Source organism: Sturnus vulgaris, chromosome 2, assembly GCF_052056855.1.
Source record: "Sturnus vulgaris isolate bStuVul1 chromosome 2, bStuVul1.hap1, whole genome shotgun sequence".
NCBI classification, from domain to species: Eukaryota; Metazoa; Chordata; class Aves; order Passeriformes; family Sturnidae; genus Sturnus; species Sturnus vulgaris.
The window spans coordinates 104,061,247-104,078,157 of NC_142244.1; the positions used below are offsets into that span (position 1 = coordinate 104,061,247).

Here is a 16,911-nt window from a genome sequence, read left to right on the forward strand (position 1 = left end):
TGAATTAAACGTGCTCTGACAGTCTGAGATTATTCTGCTTGAGCAACTTCCTATTTGACAGCCTAAAATCCACCTGGACAACCACCTCACAGAAATGATCATGCCCATGCACCCATTTCCTCAAGAATAGGCAAAAATATCAGAGGGCATTTAAGAGATTTAGCTCTATAAATATGACTCTCTTTAAAGCCAGATTATATATTCTTTTATATCCTCAGAACCAGTTTGAAGTTTTGAAAGAACTTTGGTGAAACTAAAGAGAACTCAGGACAATTTCAGGATGGCTCCTAAGAGATAAACTGTATAATGTCAGGTTGCCAGAGTTTCACAGCTCTTCAGCAGAAGTAACAGAAGTAACATCAATACTGTAACAGTAACATCAATACAGCCTTTGTAACACTCAGGCTGTGCACCACTTTTAAGAGTGTGCACAGCAACCTAGGTCCAAGTAAGCTAATACAATTATGAACAGAAGTGAAAAAACCCTGACTAAATTACCCATAAACGTCAGAATAAAGAAATATCATTAGAAGGTGAAAAAAGTACTAAAACCTAAATGGATTTTCTAATTAGTCTAAACTCCTTAAGCCAAATAAAATAGTTCATAACAAAAGTGATGGAAGGCTTAGACATCTGAAATATTACATAACTGAAAATTAATGTGTTCCTAGCCAAGGAAGTATCTCCAATAGAGCTTTATCTACTGCAGTTAAATATCTTTCTCAACAGGGAGAAATTAACTCTTCTGAAACCATCCAGCACTTACAACGTGAAATGTGTCATGAGCTGTTCTTTGCTGAAATACACCTCAAACAGTCCCTGCCTGCTTCTGAAGTATTCCTTAGAAAGGTGTATTAGCATATTTGAATGCTATCCAACACTGAAGTGGGGCTCGATTGCTGAAGAGATACCAATGACGAGAGGAGGACTGAACCCTGTCTCAGTGCCAGCTTAAAGCATTTGATACAGAGGATCTCTCTTAGCTGGTTCCAGCAATTTAAATCAAGTCTTATGATCACATCTAAGATATGCTATGGGCCTATTTAGGCCGAGGAGGTTATGCAAACAACTGAGAGATGAGTAAGATATCAGTGCCACTGGCAGTTCCCAGAAGAAGAAAGGTGAAGGCAAATATTAATTTTTCTAGCCTTAAGAGACCTAGATACATTCTGGTGTTACCCAGTTCCTAAACTTGAGTTTTACATTATTAGATTAAAAGGGTTAGAACTGACAGTGCAAAGTCTTGCAAGTTCTGGTAACAACTAATCTGAATATCCAGATACAGATGGATGTAATCCTGGAGATTCTTCAACACTCCCATTATGGAACAGGGGCTTGAGTATGTGCTTGGCACGAAGTGCAGAAATCAAAGCCAATATCCTCATTGGGCAGCACAAACAGAAAACATCTGGCTGGCCTCTGCTTCCCAGACTTGGGCACAGCCTTAATAGAATCAAGTTGGTTCAGAACACCTGAGTGACATCATAAAGAAAGATAAAAGTGTGTAAATGAAAAATAAAAATGAAGTATTTCATGGCAGTCAGGTATATTACCAGTAGTGGATGAAAAGCTGTCTGCCTGCCCACCGTGATCAGGTGGAGGAGAGGAGGACATGGCAGTAATACCTGAGCATGTATCTGTATGGATCATCTCACTGAGCAAAGAGTGTGACAGGCTCCAGCTTTGAGCTCTTGGACTCCAGGTCACATGGAATGTGAAGGCATATGTGGACATGAAGAAAGGAAGTATAGGTTATAGACATATAAGAGTAAAATCAAAGACATTGAGAGCAGAGAAGAGGAATGAGAAGCTGTGACAGAACAGAACTTTTCTGAGGAAAAAGGAGACTTAATATTCCTACAGGATCAAAAGAGGTTGGAGAGCTCCAAAAAGGATTTTTGGACACTAATGGTATGAAAAAAAAAAAAAGTGAAGTAGGGGCAATAACTCAAAATAAGGAAAAAACAACAAAACATGAACAATGCTTCCCTCAGTGAAGGCTGAAAGAAAATGGATGATATTAAAAGCAGTAATAGATGATACAGAGGACAAAAGTCTAAATGTGATGTAAAATAAAGAGAACCTGCACTGAGAAAGGCAGAAACATCAACAATATATGACTTGCATCCAGAACAGGAATTTCAGGACTTAACTGTATAGCATGTATTATCCAACTATAAAAATGAACAACAGCCCTATAAAAAGATTTGGTGAGGATGTCTTTTCCTATCTTCAAACAGCAATAAAAAGGAAATTCTGGTAGTCTTAGCTAGGCAACACCTAGGGAATACAAACTTCATCTGACAGAAGTGCTTACATAGGAGTAGGGTGCAATACAGTCCTTGCTCAAGTGTCCTTATTATACAGGCCATAACTTTTTCTTACAAGTACTCTAATTAAAAGAGGGAAAAGAAGGAAAAAATCAGACCTGCACTCTGAATTCCAAGTCTAATTACCTGAAGCAAAATCAGTACCACACTATGGATCTTTTCTCACAAAAAAAAGCATTTATTTATTCTATTATTACTGCTTTTGCTAATAGTTGCTTTTCTTAGCAGGATTTAATTATGTAGCTATAAAGAAATTGCATTAAATGTAAGTTTCAGAAAAACACAAGCATCTGTAGGATCAGGTATTTAAAGATATTTCTGAAATGAACCAGATTGTGAAGTGAGAACCTTACTTTGAGAGACTGAGCAGTGTCAGCATCAGTGTCATGGTACAGAATAACATTATTGGCCATGTCAAAGCTTTCACGCACGCCAAGGTGGTAGAACAGCGATGGTTGCTTGGAAATATCACTCATGTCCACAACTGCAACATCTGAAATGAGAGAAATGGAAAAGAAGAGAGAATGCTTAAAAAAAAAAATCTTAAAACCAATTTTATTCCTACACGGGATTTAAAACAAATTATACACACACTCTGAACAGACAAAGTCAACATTTTCAAATAAGGATCATTTTCTCATGAGAGAAGTAAATTTTACCCTTCATATAAAAGATAAGAGCCACACATGAAATTATCACAGTGTTACATTAACTGGGAGGCTGAGTTTACCAATCCCGCTTGAGATTTTGAAATCACAGCATCAAGAACGCCTCCAGTAAAAAGCGATTTTGCACTTGCTCCCAGAGGCCTGACATCATGAATACCCACAGGACAGAAGCTTCAAATATTCAGGATGGAACCTCTAAAAATAATAATGTAAATTAGAAAAATAGGGAAAACTGTGAGACAAAGTTTATTTTAAGAGGCTGATGTTTGAAGAAGGCAAATTCCTAAAGAGGAGAGAAAGAAACAACTCTGAAAATTGACTCTTAAGCTACAGGCAAGATGTTCAAGATGGGGGTGCAGCAATGAGGAAATTCAATCACAAATAGCTAGAGCAAAAATTCCACTGCTTGTTTAATGTTCCAGTCAAAAATACAAGTAAAAACATTTACATCTGTGCAAGATGAGCTATACAGAGAGCTAAAGAGAAATATCCCATATTATGCAGAACAGCTGAGATACAGACAAAAGATTCTCAGTTCACCATTTTGTTCTCATACCTAAACAGCAATGCAGGAAGAAAGGGTAACTGGAGGACACTTAATGCTGAGTTTTATTTCTTGATCCTTATGTCTTCTATATTCTTGAAAAAATTTTACTTTAAAGCTTTTTAGAGGTCTGTATCTATATGTCTGTCTGCTTTCACCACTTTGGGATAGATGGATGAATTGCAATCCAAAGTATTCATAAGAATAGAGCCCTGGCATTGAAACCACAGGGAAGTCTGAGATTCAAAACAGATTCCAGAGACTCAGTGCAGCTGGGCAGTAAATTCTACATCCCTGATGGGGTAACAGACAGTGCCTGGTACATGTGGGGAAAGACAGAATGGCAAGTCACTAGTAAACAAGAAATCTAAAAGCAGGTCTGATGGCTGTGACTCAAAGGCAGCAGCCAGCTAACCTCGGTTGCACCAAGGTTACACATCACAAGAATCAATACTCCATACTTATATGCAGTTTCTTGGAAAAGCCTGCAATGAATATATGCTCCTGTACAATTCCATCAGCCTGTTCTGACACATCACACGGAGGTCAGCCAGTCCCTCAGATTACTGTGAGACTCTTGTTAAAGCACAAGGAACATTCTGAGTCTGGAGACCTGCTTTAACACCAAAACATCACTGTTCAGGAGCAAAACCAAACAAACATAAAAAACCCCAAACCCCAAAATATCCCAAGCCCCAACAAAACACAAAAAAATCCAAATGCACTTCCCTCCCCCACCAAAGAAACAAAACCCCAGCACAAACTCATGGCATAAGAAAATCCCCTTATTCATATAAAACTTAAATCCTGCACCATCTACAGATGATCTTTCCAGTTCCAATGTTTAGCCAGCTGTCTGCATCATGGAAAGAAAGAATTCTTAGTGTACTGCACAGTGTAGTGCCATGTAAACAGAGAGACGAAGAGTAAACCCCAGCTCCATAAACTCAATAGAATCTAGATTACCTCAATATTGCAAAATCCTTTTGGAAAACATAAATTATAGACTAAATCTAAGAGAAACTAACAAGTAGATGGAGAATCAAATACCATCTAGGGAAAAAAATTAGGAGCTTGGATGGTTTTTAGTGCTTGTATAAAAATGTTTTTGGGGAATCAGAGTACTGTGAAATCAAAATCATCATCCTTGTAAGAGAGTTCAGATAATTCTTATTATTCTTATAGTGTACAGATATTGCATTTTACAATACAATGTGAGCAATGATTTGTAACAGAGTTCATTGAAACAATGCTACACACAGTTCATTGCCACATCTGGTCTACTACGGAAATTTGTCTTCTGTTGATTGCTGTTCCATAGTAATGTAAGTGATATCAAAACCACATGAAATGGATATAAGAACAGAAGTAAGCATCTCCATTTAAGAGAGTAGTTATTCATCCCTTAGATATTAACTGACACATGAAAAAAGATTTATGAGAACAGGTTTTCCTTGCTTATTCACACCTCACAAACACAGGCGTGAATAAGATTAAATAAAAATAAAACAAAATGAAGAGTAGCAGAGAAGATGTATCACAAAAATATGCATACAATTTTTAAAAAAGCCCCGGGAAGATAACTGAGTGGATTCAGTTTGAGCACAGGAGTCAAGGAATGACACAGAAGTAAATGACAGCAGACAGAGGCAGAGCATCCAAAGTGCTCCTGGCTGTGGACTAGAGCAGAGATGAGAAGCTGCATTCCTTTGGAGCTCTCCAAGCCCTTCTCCAGGAGTAACAGCAGCAGGCTTGGAGCAGGAAGGAGAAGATCTACTTACAAAGCAGCTTTATTAATGTGCTAGTGAAACGCAGCACGAGCACAGAGGGCCCCTGAAATGGATGCAAATTTGGGTGGAAAAAATATGACCAAGAGTAAACGCTTAGAAAAGCAATAGATTCCTGAGCTGCACCCATGGGTGCATGGGGTGCTGAGAGTGCAGAGCTCAGTGTTGCTCATGGCTGGCTCTAAGCACACTCCCCAGAACTACTGTTTTCAGGGGTACATCTCTCTTCTTGGAGTAAGGCAGTTTTGTGAGTCATGTAATGAAAAAAGCTAGTATGTGACACCACAAATACTTCTGTTTCAGTTATCGTATATTTTCCTCATGATTTACACTAAAAGTCTTCATTTACAGTTCTTTAAAAACAAGACATGGGGCCCTGCACTTCAACCACACATTGAGAATAGCTGATAAGAGAAGTAAGAATTTCCTTAAACTTCCAGAGACACATTAAAAGAAATAACTTTAACATTAGTATGTGCTGTGCAAATCTTGATTTACGTAGAGAAACGTAAGTCAGAGTTCATTCTCAACTCCCATCCTCCGTAACAAAAAACCCTGGTCAGTCAAATGTGCTTCTGGACTTCCCTTGAAAAATTTAGGTTCAACCTCCATTATGGGTGAAGCAAAAGCCAATGGCAATTTTTATCAAATCTCATTACGCAGGATAAATTTTATGTGATAATGAAATATTTCACACAGGTCTAAACCATCAGTGGAGAGGGTTTCCTATGTTCAGAAGGAAAGAGTGAAGGTGAAGGTACAGCCCCTCTGGAAAGAGAGAAGGCTTCCAAATGCATCCACCAGCTGCAGTGGAGGGGTTGGGATGTGCTTAACATTGCATATGACAAATTTTGAATGGTTCTGGAACATTTAATCTCATGGCTTCTTTTCTGCAGTAGCAACTCGTGTTCAAAAGAGCATACCCATAAATCTTCTCTCTCATTTCTCCTTAAGCATAGCATACACTTTCAGCTCTTTTTGTTCTCTAGTAGTTACCTGTGAAACTATTTTCATCCTGAAAATAGTTAATTTTTGTCATGAACCTAAAAACTGATCTCAATTTCTTATGTGATTGCAGTTCATTTGTCTAGGCTTTTGTTTCCACTGTAAAATGATTATGGTATGTGTATATTTGTAGTGCATTAAGGTACTACTGCTTATACAGTCTTGATTAGGTCTCTGCCTTGTTGCAGCAGATGGCACATAATTACTTTCTTATACTACAGTTTACATATTTTAACACTAGTGCATCTTATGAGAGCAGACAGAGAAGAGACAAAGAACTGTGACAACTGAAATGAAGATTAGAGATCATTAACTGTAGTAAAATAAGAGACTATGAAACTAATAAATAATTCAACATTATTAAACAGGTTAATACCAGAGGACTTATTTTTCTATCTGAAATGCACCTAAAGACATATAATTTAATGATCTAAGTAAATCACGAGTCTTCACATGGCTTTTTTATGATTTATGGCATTGTTAGCAAAATCAAAGGACAATTTTGGCATCAGCTTTTGGGATCTGTAAGTTAAAAAGTAATACACAGACAAAAATGAAGAAATAGCCTGAAATATGCTGATAGTTAAATAGAATCTAGGAGGCCTAATAGAAGAAAAAGGTCAAAAAGAGTCTGCACTGCTTTCAACTTATAATCTAAGACTCACCTCCATCCAGTCTTGTCCATGTGCAGATCAAGCCTTACTCTGTTATTTTGGATTCATCATTTTTCAGCATTTGGAACCTTTCTATACACAACAGATTTCAAAAACTCTCCCAAACTTAACGTGGTAATAGAAATCTTATTGGAGGAAAATGCAGAACTCAGCCTTTTGCTATTCACTAACACCCTGCAAATTATGAACCTTTACTTAGTATTGCATTAGTTGATTGGCTATTTGAATCATAGTCAGTAAGTAAAAAAATATGTAATTCCTTGAAAACCACTGAAGAAAACTGTCACATTTTTCAGAAGAAAAACAATACTCCTAAAGAAATTAAAAATCCTCAACTTCAGGATACGTATTAATTTTGATTTCTGCACAGCCCTTTAAAGAAGACAATACCAAAGTTTTTACAGGGAAACAATTATGGTAAAACTTGGTGTATTTGAAAATCAGTTTTCACTTAAGCTAAAACAAAAAGGGCACACCACTCAACTTTAATACACCCCATACTCCCAGAAACTGGGAAGCTCAAGGTAGTATAGCACACTTGTAATAACCACCAACAGAACTGCTGAGGTGATTTTTCAGCACAGTTTGTTATACCAGCAAACTGTCAGTGCCCTCCATTATATCCTAGGCATAAGCCAATGTTAATGTAAAAATACTGTCAACATTTGTGATGTTATGGCTCTCATAATGAATCAAGTTTCACTTAAATCTTACTGCTTTATAATCATGGCATCCTGTAAATATCTGCTTACTTTTTTCATAAAAAAATATTGTTCCAATTACAATCTAAAGCACCAAATTAAACCCAGATATTGTCTTAGAAGCTGAAAGACTTGGGAGACAAAGATAAAGCTTTTTTTAAATTTAGGTATTTCTATTCAACCTTTTCAAGTTTGCAATATTATAGAATGAACTTTGCTAACATGACTGGTTTGCTATAGGGCCAGAATTGTTAATTTTAAAAAAAACCAAACAAACAATGAATCAGTAATGATTTGTCCTGTGACATAGATTTATATATGTTATAATCACATTAAACTCCATTTTAAAAACTACTTCATATATTTCAGATTATACTTATCTTCTTGAAGATTAAAACCAAGTGCTGCACTTCTGTATAAATACTGAAATTAAAATTAACTGTAATAGCTCAGAAATTGCTTACAAAGCACCTTTAAGAAGAAGATTGTTTAATAAGCTGTAATCAATTTTTGCAAAAGAGTCCTGGAGTGGCTGGAGCTTTGACTACAAATTCCAGCCTACAGCCTACCTCAGAAAAGGAAACACAAGAATGCACACTGGATGTCTGGAACTTTTTGATGCATGGAGGGCACTTCCTTTGGAAAGGGTGTTTAGTTCACAGGCAAAAGGAAGTGATTCAAAGGGCAGGAAAAAAATAATTAAATTAGGCATGAATCCTCATATTAGTGTGGGAAAAAAGATTTCTTTCTGTTCACACAAAGTAAGCAATGAAAAAAAAAGTGACATTATCAGATTTTATTAATGACCAACCACAAATTGGAGAAAGAAGAAAACTTTAATACCAGCCAAATAATTTTTAATTCACTATTTAAAAATTATTGTTATCTTGAGAAGGTAACAGAGAGAATTCCAATTCTAGTACATTATCCATATACACACTCTGACTATAAAATGAAGCAAAATCTAAACTTAGTTATATCTCGCTTTTGACAGCTCTAATGGATTTGTTAAGTGTTCTAGGAATTCTGAAAACCTGGGCATGAAGTGGCAAAAATTCTGAAAGGTGCTTTCCCATGGTTTGTCTGTTTGCTCAGGAAAACAAAAGAACTTTTTTTAAAGTGGCAATTTCAGACTTGTGCTGTTTTATAAAAACAGAGCAACACCTCTAACCTTTGTTCTCAGACTGAGCTTTTGCCTTTTATTTAGTTGTTTGCCTTTTACTTAGTTGTGGCATTACATTTGCCACAAGGTTTATGTTATAAAGTGAATTACCAAAGAGAAAGGCCACCACACCCCAAAATGTGTCACATCTCCTCCCACCAAGCAAAATGGAAGGCAACCACATAGTGCCTAACACTTAGAAAAGCCAGCATTCTTAGAATCACAAACACGGGGGCAAAGTCAGACCTTTCTTTTGCATTTCCTCCTTTCTGTGTGTCAAATCTTGCTCTGAAAACCAGTTTCACATCCTTCCCTGTGAAACCACTCTGGTCACTGAATGTGAGTGCAGTGAGTGTTGAAGATGAACTATGTATTAACTGAGCAGCAGCAGCATTCTTGACTAAGGAAAGTTTGCTGTTAACTTGTTTAATAACTTTCCTGAAAGGACCAGGCAAATCCTGAGCTCTGCTACTTCTAGGAAACAAAAAAAAACTTTTAATTTTTCAGATGAGCCTTTCCACCACCCAGCAGCATTACTAACTGTAGAAATTCAAATGATTGCTTAACATACAACACATCAACACTGCAATGTCCCACCTCCAGAGACAATTTTGGGAACAGCTGTGTTAAGCAAAGCAGGCCAGCTGGTCTTTGTGAAAGCAGACACATCCATGTAAAGGAGGAGGAAGAGGAGGAACAGCTGACAACCAAATGTGTTTCTAACCATAGCATTTGGGTGATGTTAGAAAGTCCTTTCATGTGGCCCAGCAAGGCAGTTCCTCTTTCCTATGCACATGAAAAGTTCAGAACACTTAATCTCAATCCTCTCAGCTCCCAGGGTGAAATAATGCAGGTTTTAAACTACCAGAATGGTTAAAATGTACCAACAAAAGTTGTAGTGCTTACAGTCAGATTATAGTCTGAAAGTGGAGGTAAGAAAGCTGGAACACTTATTTTTCACGTTTAGATAACAGAAGTGGCTCATACAGCTTCCAGTGAAAGCCGTGGGAGAACTCCCAGCAGCCTGAAATGGCACAGGAATAAGCTCTTTTTGGACAGCCATGCTGCAGGTGATGAAATGTGAAGTTCAAAGAAGCAGACAACAGAACAATCCAGTGTACCAAAAACAGAGACACGTGTAGCTGGAGTTAAACTAGTGATAAATGCAACCAGCACAGTACCATGTACACAGAGCCTGACAGCATTTTAATGTACCTAAAGAATACAAACCCCATTATTTTAAATATTATTTATTTTAAATATTTCGTTGAGTCATAACTATAGATAAACTTCTTGTTCTTGACATCAGTTCTCATCTGTAATCTTCTGTCCTTTTGATTTTAAATACTAACTTTGGCAACATGTGGAAATCTTAGTCTTAGGCTATCTTAGCTACGTATGACATTATAACATTCACTGACAATTCCTATCCAGCAAAATGAAGCCACAGAGGATACAGTGAAAATCAGACAACCATCCAAAACAACAGAACAGACAAGACTGAGAGGCCAATGCTCATCTCTGGCTTTTATAATTCTGTACAAAATCCCCCTTTCCTACAAACAGCTCCACAATAGGGTTACATTCAGACCTGAACATTGCAGCCAGTAATCACATTAGTGCTGTGGTGTTACTTTACAGATACTGCCTCTTTCATCTGTCCTCTGCTACATGGAACACATACTAAAAATAGAATTAGAACATATTTTTCATGCTTCAGTGGCATTTATTGCAACCCAGGAGAAATTAGTATCTAAAACAACTCCTTTTTCTAAACCAGGACAAAATATTTGTGCCATATTTATAATTAATACATATTCCTTAATATCTAAATGTCTGTTCCAAAAATTACATCACCCAAGAAACTGCACTTTAGTTGAAAGAACAGAACAAATTACAGCAGGTGAGCAACTAGGACTTGATCTGTAACCTGAGTTCTCATTTATTTTTATGTTTTGGGGTTTTCTTATTCATTAGATATGTCATCTGAAGCTTTTCAATTCTTCTTCAATTCGGAAATTGCATATTAAGAACTATTTTGTTAAATGACAGCAAGGACTCTTCCAAAAACCTTTGACAGAAAAGGCTTTAAGAAACATTTTAAATAGAATTAAATTAATAGCAAAAGTTTCAAACAGGGCAAGATGCTGTATTAAAATAACAGGGCAATTCTACTGATCTAGAAAAGCAAAAATTGTGCCAAGAACATGCCTATGCTTATTATTTTTTTAACTGATCTTCAGGGAGAGTCTTTCAGCCTCTGCCAAATCAGACTACAATCAGCACCCACAGAACTGGCACGAGAAGAAAAGTAATGCAGTTAATGTAATACAGAGGGCATCCAAGCTCGGAATGTGTTTTTAATGCTTTTGCACGAGTATGAAGAAGAAAAATATTGTATGATTGGAAACAACTGAAAATAACCTCTCTCAGAAGATAGAATAATTTTTTTTTTTTTTTTTTTTTACAGTTGGCAGTTTAGGGAAAGAAGGAAACAAAGAACTAATCCTCAAAGAACTCTTCCTGAAATATTAAATTGCAGAAGTTAGGAAATATATAATTCACTGTAAACAGTGCATGACTAGACTTAGACATTGCTTAATATTTTCCATGACCAAGCTTTGCTTTCAGTTCTTTTTAACTCTGCCAGTCTTTGCTTCAGGTTGTTGGGTTTTGTTTGTTTCTTTTATCTTTTTAAGAGATTTAATTAAAACCAACTCAAGTCATTTTGAGACTGTATTGGAGAACTCATTTTTCTGGCCACTCATGCCAAATTAAGAACACTTACTGCTATCAAGCACCAAACCAGAAATTTGTCAGATGGGTGAGACTGTGTGGAAGTAACTCCTCTTAGCCTCATGAAATTCTGCTCGCTCCAAAGTGAAGTTATCAGCAGAGTCACGAGGGAGATGAGCCTTCATCACTGCCTTCACTGTCAGCACAGAAGAGGAAAAGTGTTGGAACCCTGGGTATTGAGAACTTTAGACTTTCTGAGCTGACAGGCACTGACCCTCAAGAAAATACTGCTTTTGACCTGAAGCTGTGGAAAAAGCTTACAAAATTGAATAGCAGAACTAAAATCATGTGTGTGTAGTTTGAATAGAAGTGTGTGATATCACATGGTGAAAAAGTAAGAATTTGAGGTTTTAAAATGTAGCAATGTATAAAAAGCAAGATGGAGATTTTAGGGCAAAAGTTTCTTTCTTCTTCATCTTCTTCATGAGTCTAAGTGGTACTTTTGTAATTAGAAAATTCTGCGTTGCAAGTCTCAATTAGGTAAAAAGTAAAAACAATTTAAGTGTCTGTTCTTAATTAGACAGTTTAGGCTTAAAAAACCCTGTAATGAAAAAAATACATTGCCATTTTTAGCTTGTTAGCTAAAAGTGCTGCAGCACTCACTGTAACACAAATAAGAACTAACAAACACCTGAGTCCGAACATGAAATACCATCTCAAATTTTTAATCCTGACTCTGGCAGAAAAAAACAAAACAAAACAAAACAAAAAAACCACAATAAAGTGGTTACATACATACAACAATTACAAAAAACCCCACCAAACTCAAAATAAAAAAAAATCATAGTTAAATAATCTATTTAATTAACTAAACCTCACACCACTATAAAAAAATCTTTTAAAAACAAACATGTATATATTAATCATCATCATAATTATCATAGAAAAGCACTTTTAGAGGCCCATTTCTCTGAGCTGTTAGAAGCCTCCTTCAGGAGATGAACTGCAGCCCAGAGGTGCCCATTTCTCTCCACTACCTATGAGAGGAGTCCAAGCAACTGCAACCACCCACACTGAAGGTGTTCAGTGCCACGACACCCCTTCCACAGAGCCTCACAGCTCTGCTTTGAAGGATTCATTAACCATTAAGGCATTTCAGTCAAGAATTATAGAATCTCAGCAGATCTTTCCCTGGACATGCTCCCACCAGTTAACCAACAAAATGGCCAATGGAGAAGGGCTATAGATCTTGTCATCAGCACTTTATTCACATTCTCTCTACCTGTGAGAGAGGAAGGACTGTCACAATTCAAACCCTCACCTGAGTTTTCCAGGGATCTCTCAAACACCTAACTCTTGCTTGAGTCCCAGTTTACAGTTGTTTGTTTTGGCACTCATTATTATACAACTGTGGGGATGACTGTTCCTTAAGAGGTGTTCTTGCCTGTACTATCTCAGCCCAGTGTCTTTACTTGCACTCATATAACCTGACTGTTTAATTACATTGAAGCATTGACTATAACTTCCTAGCCTATGGATGAAGTTTATACATGACCTAAATTTTCAGAAAAAATATCTTCAAGCCAGATATAAGCATTACATTTCCCTGCAAGACAGTCATTCATATACAAGCTAGTAATAGACTTTACCTTCTATTTTATTTAATCTTTTTTCCTTTCATACCATAGCTTGTGAGGTCCCAGAAACAACACACCCTCAAGCCTGAGGGAGTTAACTCACAGTAGTGTGAGAGGTCAAAGTCAAAAAGATAATGTCCACACACAGCCTCTGGAAACCCACACAGCACAGACCCCTTTACATAGCCTCCCTTCCTTGAAGAAGGATTGTAAAAATGTACCCATTTCTGGACCTCAGTTGCAGATCTTTAGTAACCAATCACAATCATATCAGATGGATCCTGCCAAGATCTACACACTGGTAATAAATGAATTACAAAAGTTGTGACATGCACAGGAGATCAATATTTATATCATTTCTTTGTAAAATTACACTGTTCAAGCTCCCAGGTTAGGAATTGAGAGAGATTTCATTGCTTTCATCTTAGCCTTTTCAGTGGTTTTGTGGCTCAGGCAGATGAATGCTTCTGGCTGCCTGCAACTCCTACTTCTTTCACATGATCCACTGTCTTAGAGTCTCTCTCTTATCATCCTGTTCTCTCCTTATCCATCAACCTATATTTAACTTGGCGATTTCTGGCTAAGTCAGTGCTAGCACAGTAGCAGATAGAAGCTCTGTCACTGTAGCTAATCAGTCCTGGGAGTGGTGTCAGCCACCAGCTTCACACTATCGTCCTGGAAAAGTAATTTAAGAAACTGTTAAACTAGACAACAATTAAAAGAAATAAAGGTTAAAAATTTAATTTCATGAAAACTCACTTTTTACATATCGTAGAACAAAAGACATTTGCATCTGTATCTAAAAAATCCAATTCTGACTCTACACTACGATGATACACACCTCTTATAAACATCTGCACTGAATTATAATCATATTTCATGAGTTCCAAAACAAAGTACTTACATTTAAAATTACTGCTATTTAAACCTTGTAAACATGCACCCCTCAGAAGTAAAATGGGAAAAAGACAAAGCAATTTGCTATTTCAGGTTGACATCCACCACTTGACCATGCACAGTGTAAAAAGCAAAAACTATTAATTACTACAAGTTTCAACTATTAATCACTACAAGGATAAACAGTCCTTCCTTTATATATAATGTGAAATACTCTATCACAGACTGATAAAAAGATAGATAGATAGATAGATAGATAGATAGATAGATAGATAGATAGATAGACTGGCTACCTAACTATGGTTAAAATATACTGAAGAATCTTAACATTATAATGAAATTTTTTAAACACGGCTGTGCTGAGATAGAGTAAATTTTCTTTTTTTTTTATGGCCATTTTAAACCCTATGATCTGGCCCAAAAGGAGCAGGGATGCAGATTTTAACAGATACACCTTTATATGGTTACAACCACGATTTGAGTTGCATGTCATAAAAACTTTATAGCAGGAACCACTGGAGGAGAAGCCTTACAAGAAGCAGTGCAAGTGCAGCAGTGACCCAACCTTCCCAATCCACGGGTTGTTTCACTTTTACAGTTTTCTCTCCAGCCCTGCTGGTGAGGGAGGGAGTGAGTGTGTGGTGTTTAGCTGCCTGCTGGGATTACCCCATGGGAACAGCTCACAGCAAACCAGTGACTGAGGGGTACGTGGGGAACACAGCAGGTCCCATCAGCCTCAGTGGCTGCTGAGTTGAGCAATGACACCATGACAGACAACACTGCAGGAATAAAAAGGGCATTATCATGGCTTAAGCCATGGCTTAAACTGAATGCTTGCCTGTGAAACTGAATTCCATACCTGCTTCTTCCTGCCCCACAGCTGCTGTGTGATGCTAGCCCAGTCACATAAACTGGGATTTCAGAGATGGACTTGTTGATGGTGCAGTTATTAAGATTCTGAGTTTCAGAAGGAAAAAAAAATACCCTGCTGAAACAGAAACAGTGACTTTGAAAAACAGAGCACTCATTTTAAAGGTACTTTGTAACAAACCAAATGCCTTCAGAGAGAAGAAAACTCCTAATATTTTACCTCAGTGATTCATTTTTATCATCCTATTGTACCTTATTACAATATTTCTATCATCCTATTGTACCTTAGTAGGAGTTGAACTTGAATAGTCTTTGATTCAGTATCTGCAGTCTTCCACCTGCAGAACAGCTAAGCATCTACAGAACAACCAGTATGCCTCATTCCTACCTCAAAAAGATAGGTATTTCCATTTTTCATTCAACCTTTATACACAAGTTAATAGTAAAGAAGCAGCATTTTAAGCTTCTCAGAGTATTTAAATAATCCACATTTGTGTCTTTTTTTATTCACAGATGTTAGACAAATGAAGATTCCAGAAGTTGCTATTTCTTGCTTTAAATCTATGTATCCATAACACTTAAAAAACCACTTTTCAGCCACAGATGATCTGAAAACATCTGTTCAATAATTTTCCCTGTTTATATACTCTGAGTATATTAGAAATTTTGATATAGATGCTAGACAGACATAATGACAAATGTCTCACATCATACATACTTTTCACTATGCTGAGTCATTATGAATAACACTATTTCCTAATTTTTTTCTGCCAGCCGAAGAACCTGCAAATACTACAGGACATTTTTCTGCCCTCTTCAGTATCAGAGAAGAAAAGAAATAGCAGAGTAAATTGAAAGCAGGCAGTTCACACTTGCCTGCTGCACTAGCAGCATGCCAAGGCTCACAGGACACCATTTCCACTGCAGTGCACTAGAGTGGAGCCAGCCATTGAGAGCATGCAGAAAAAACACCCCAAGCCTGAACCTAATTTGAACCTTGTCTGTCATTGGAGGGTGGTGGGTATGTGGAGTGAGAAAAGTGAACTTTATTTAAATTTTCCTGCACCTCTGCACTTCCTACACTGGGCTATCAAAGGGAATGAAGTACAGAAAAAAAAAAAAGTTACATAACTGGGTAACCTGGCATAAATTAAATTAAAGGGAGTATGATATTCAACAAGGAACGTTGTCCCTTTCTCCCTAACTGCAGTCAAATCAATTTTTAGGCCAGGGAGGTTAGATAAGCTTCAACCTTTCAGACATTTATCCAAACTAAACCATTTGAGAGTCACCCATCATTTAATGTTGAATACCTTGGCTGAGGAGCATAAAAAATCTGCTAAATCTGCACATCTCCCACAGTCACACACCAGCCAACCACATATATAAAAAAAAATAGAGAAGTAAAATTATGCTGATCTTTATCTTCTTATCAAAGAAATATAATAAGAAAAATAATCAAAATACAATGAACTAAAATAGAAAAAATATTTCAGTACACTAAAGCTCATAAGTCTGGTTTAAACTAAGACCTTTATACCTTTCTTTATTTAAAAATATAGCATATAAAAAAAGTTAGACTTTCTAAGACTGAATCTCTTATTTTTTCCCAAATATGTTTCTTAAAAAAAATATCAAGAGACATCTCCATCATTAGCACTGGGAATTTTTATGTACCAAAATGGGGTATCCCACTTCATAACTATATTATAGATTTTCTGTTTATGTTGATAGACTCCTATACTGTCATACAGGATCTACATACAGAACAGTAAGTCATGTACAGAAAAAATGTTAATTGAAGAAAGGCAGTATTATTAAAGTGCAAATGCAGATAAAGTTTAAATAAAGCCAGGGCATCATCTATGAGCCATTGCACTCACATACAGATACAGAGTCC

At 36.8% G+C, this 16,911-nt stretch overlaps 1 protein-coding gene across 2 annotated transcripts in view; it reads right to left on the reverse strand.

Annotated features, from left to right (window-relative positions):
• MAP3K15 (mitogen-activated protein kinase kinase kinase 15) overlaps nt 1-16,911 on the reverse strand; it is an 80,986-nt gene that overhangs the window by 53,811 nt on the left and 10,264 nt on the right. For both annotated transcript variants that reach the window (XM_014875830.2, XM_014875831.2), the window contains exon 2: nt 2,684-2,823. In XM_014875830.2, coding sequence (XP_014731316.1) covers nt 2,684-2,823 — 140 coding nt within the window. The remainder of the gene's footprint in view (nt 1-2,683; nt 2,824-16,911) is intronic.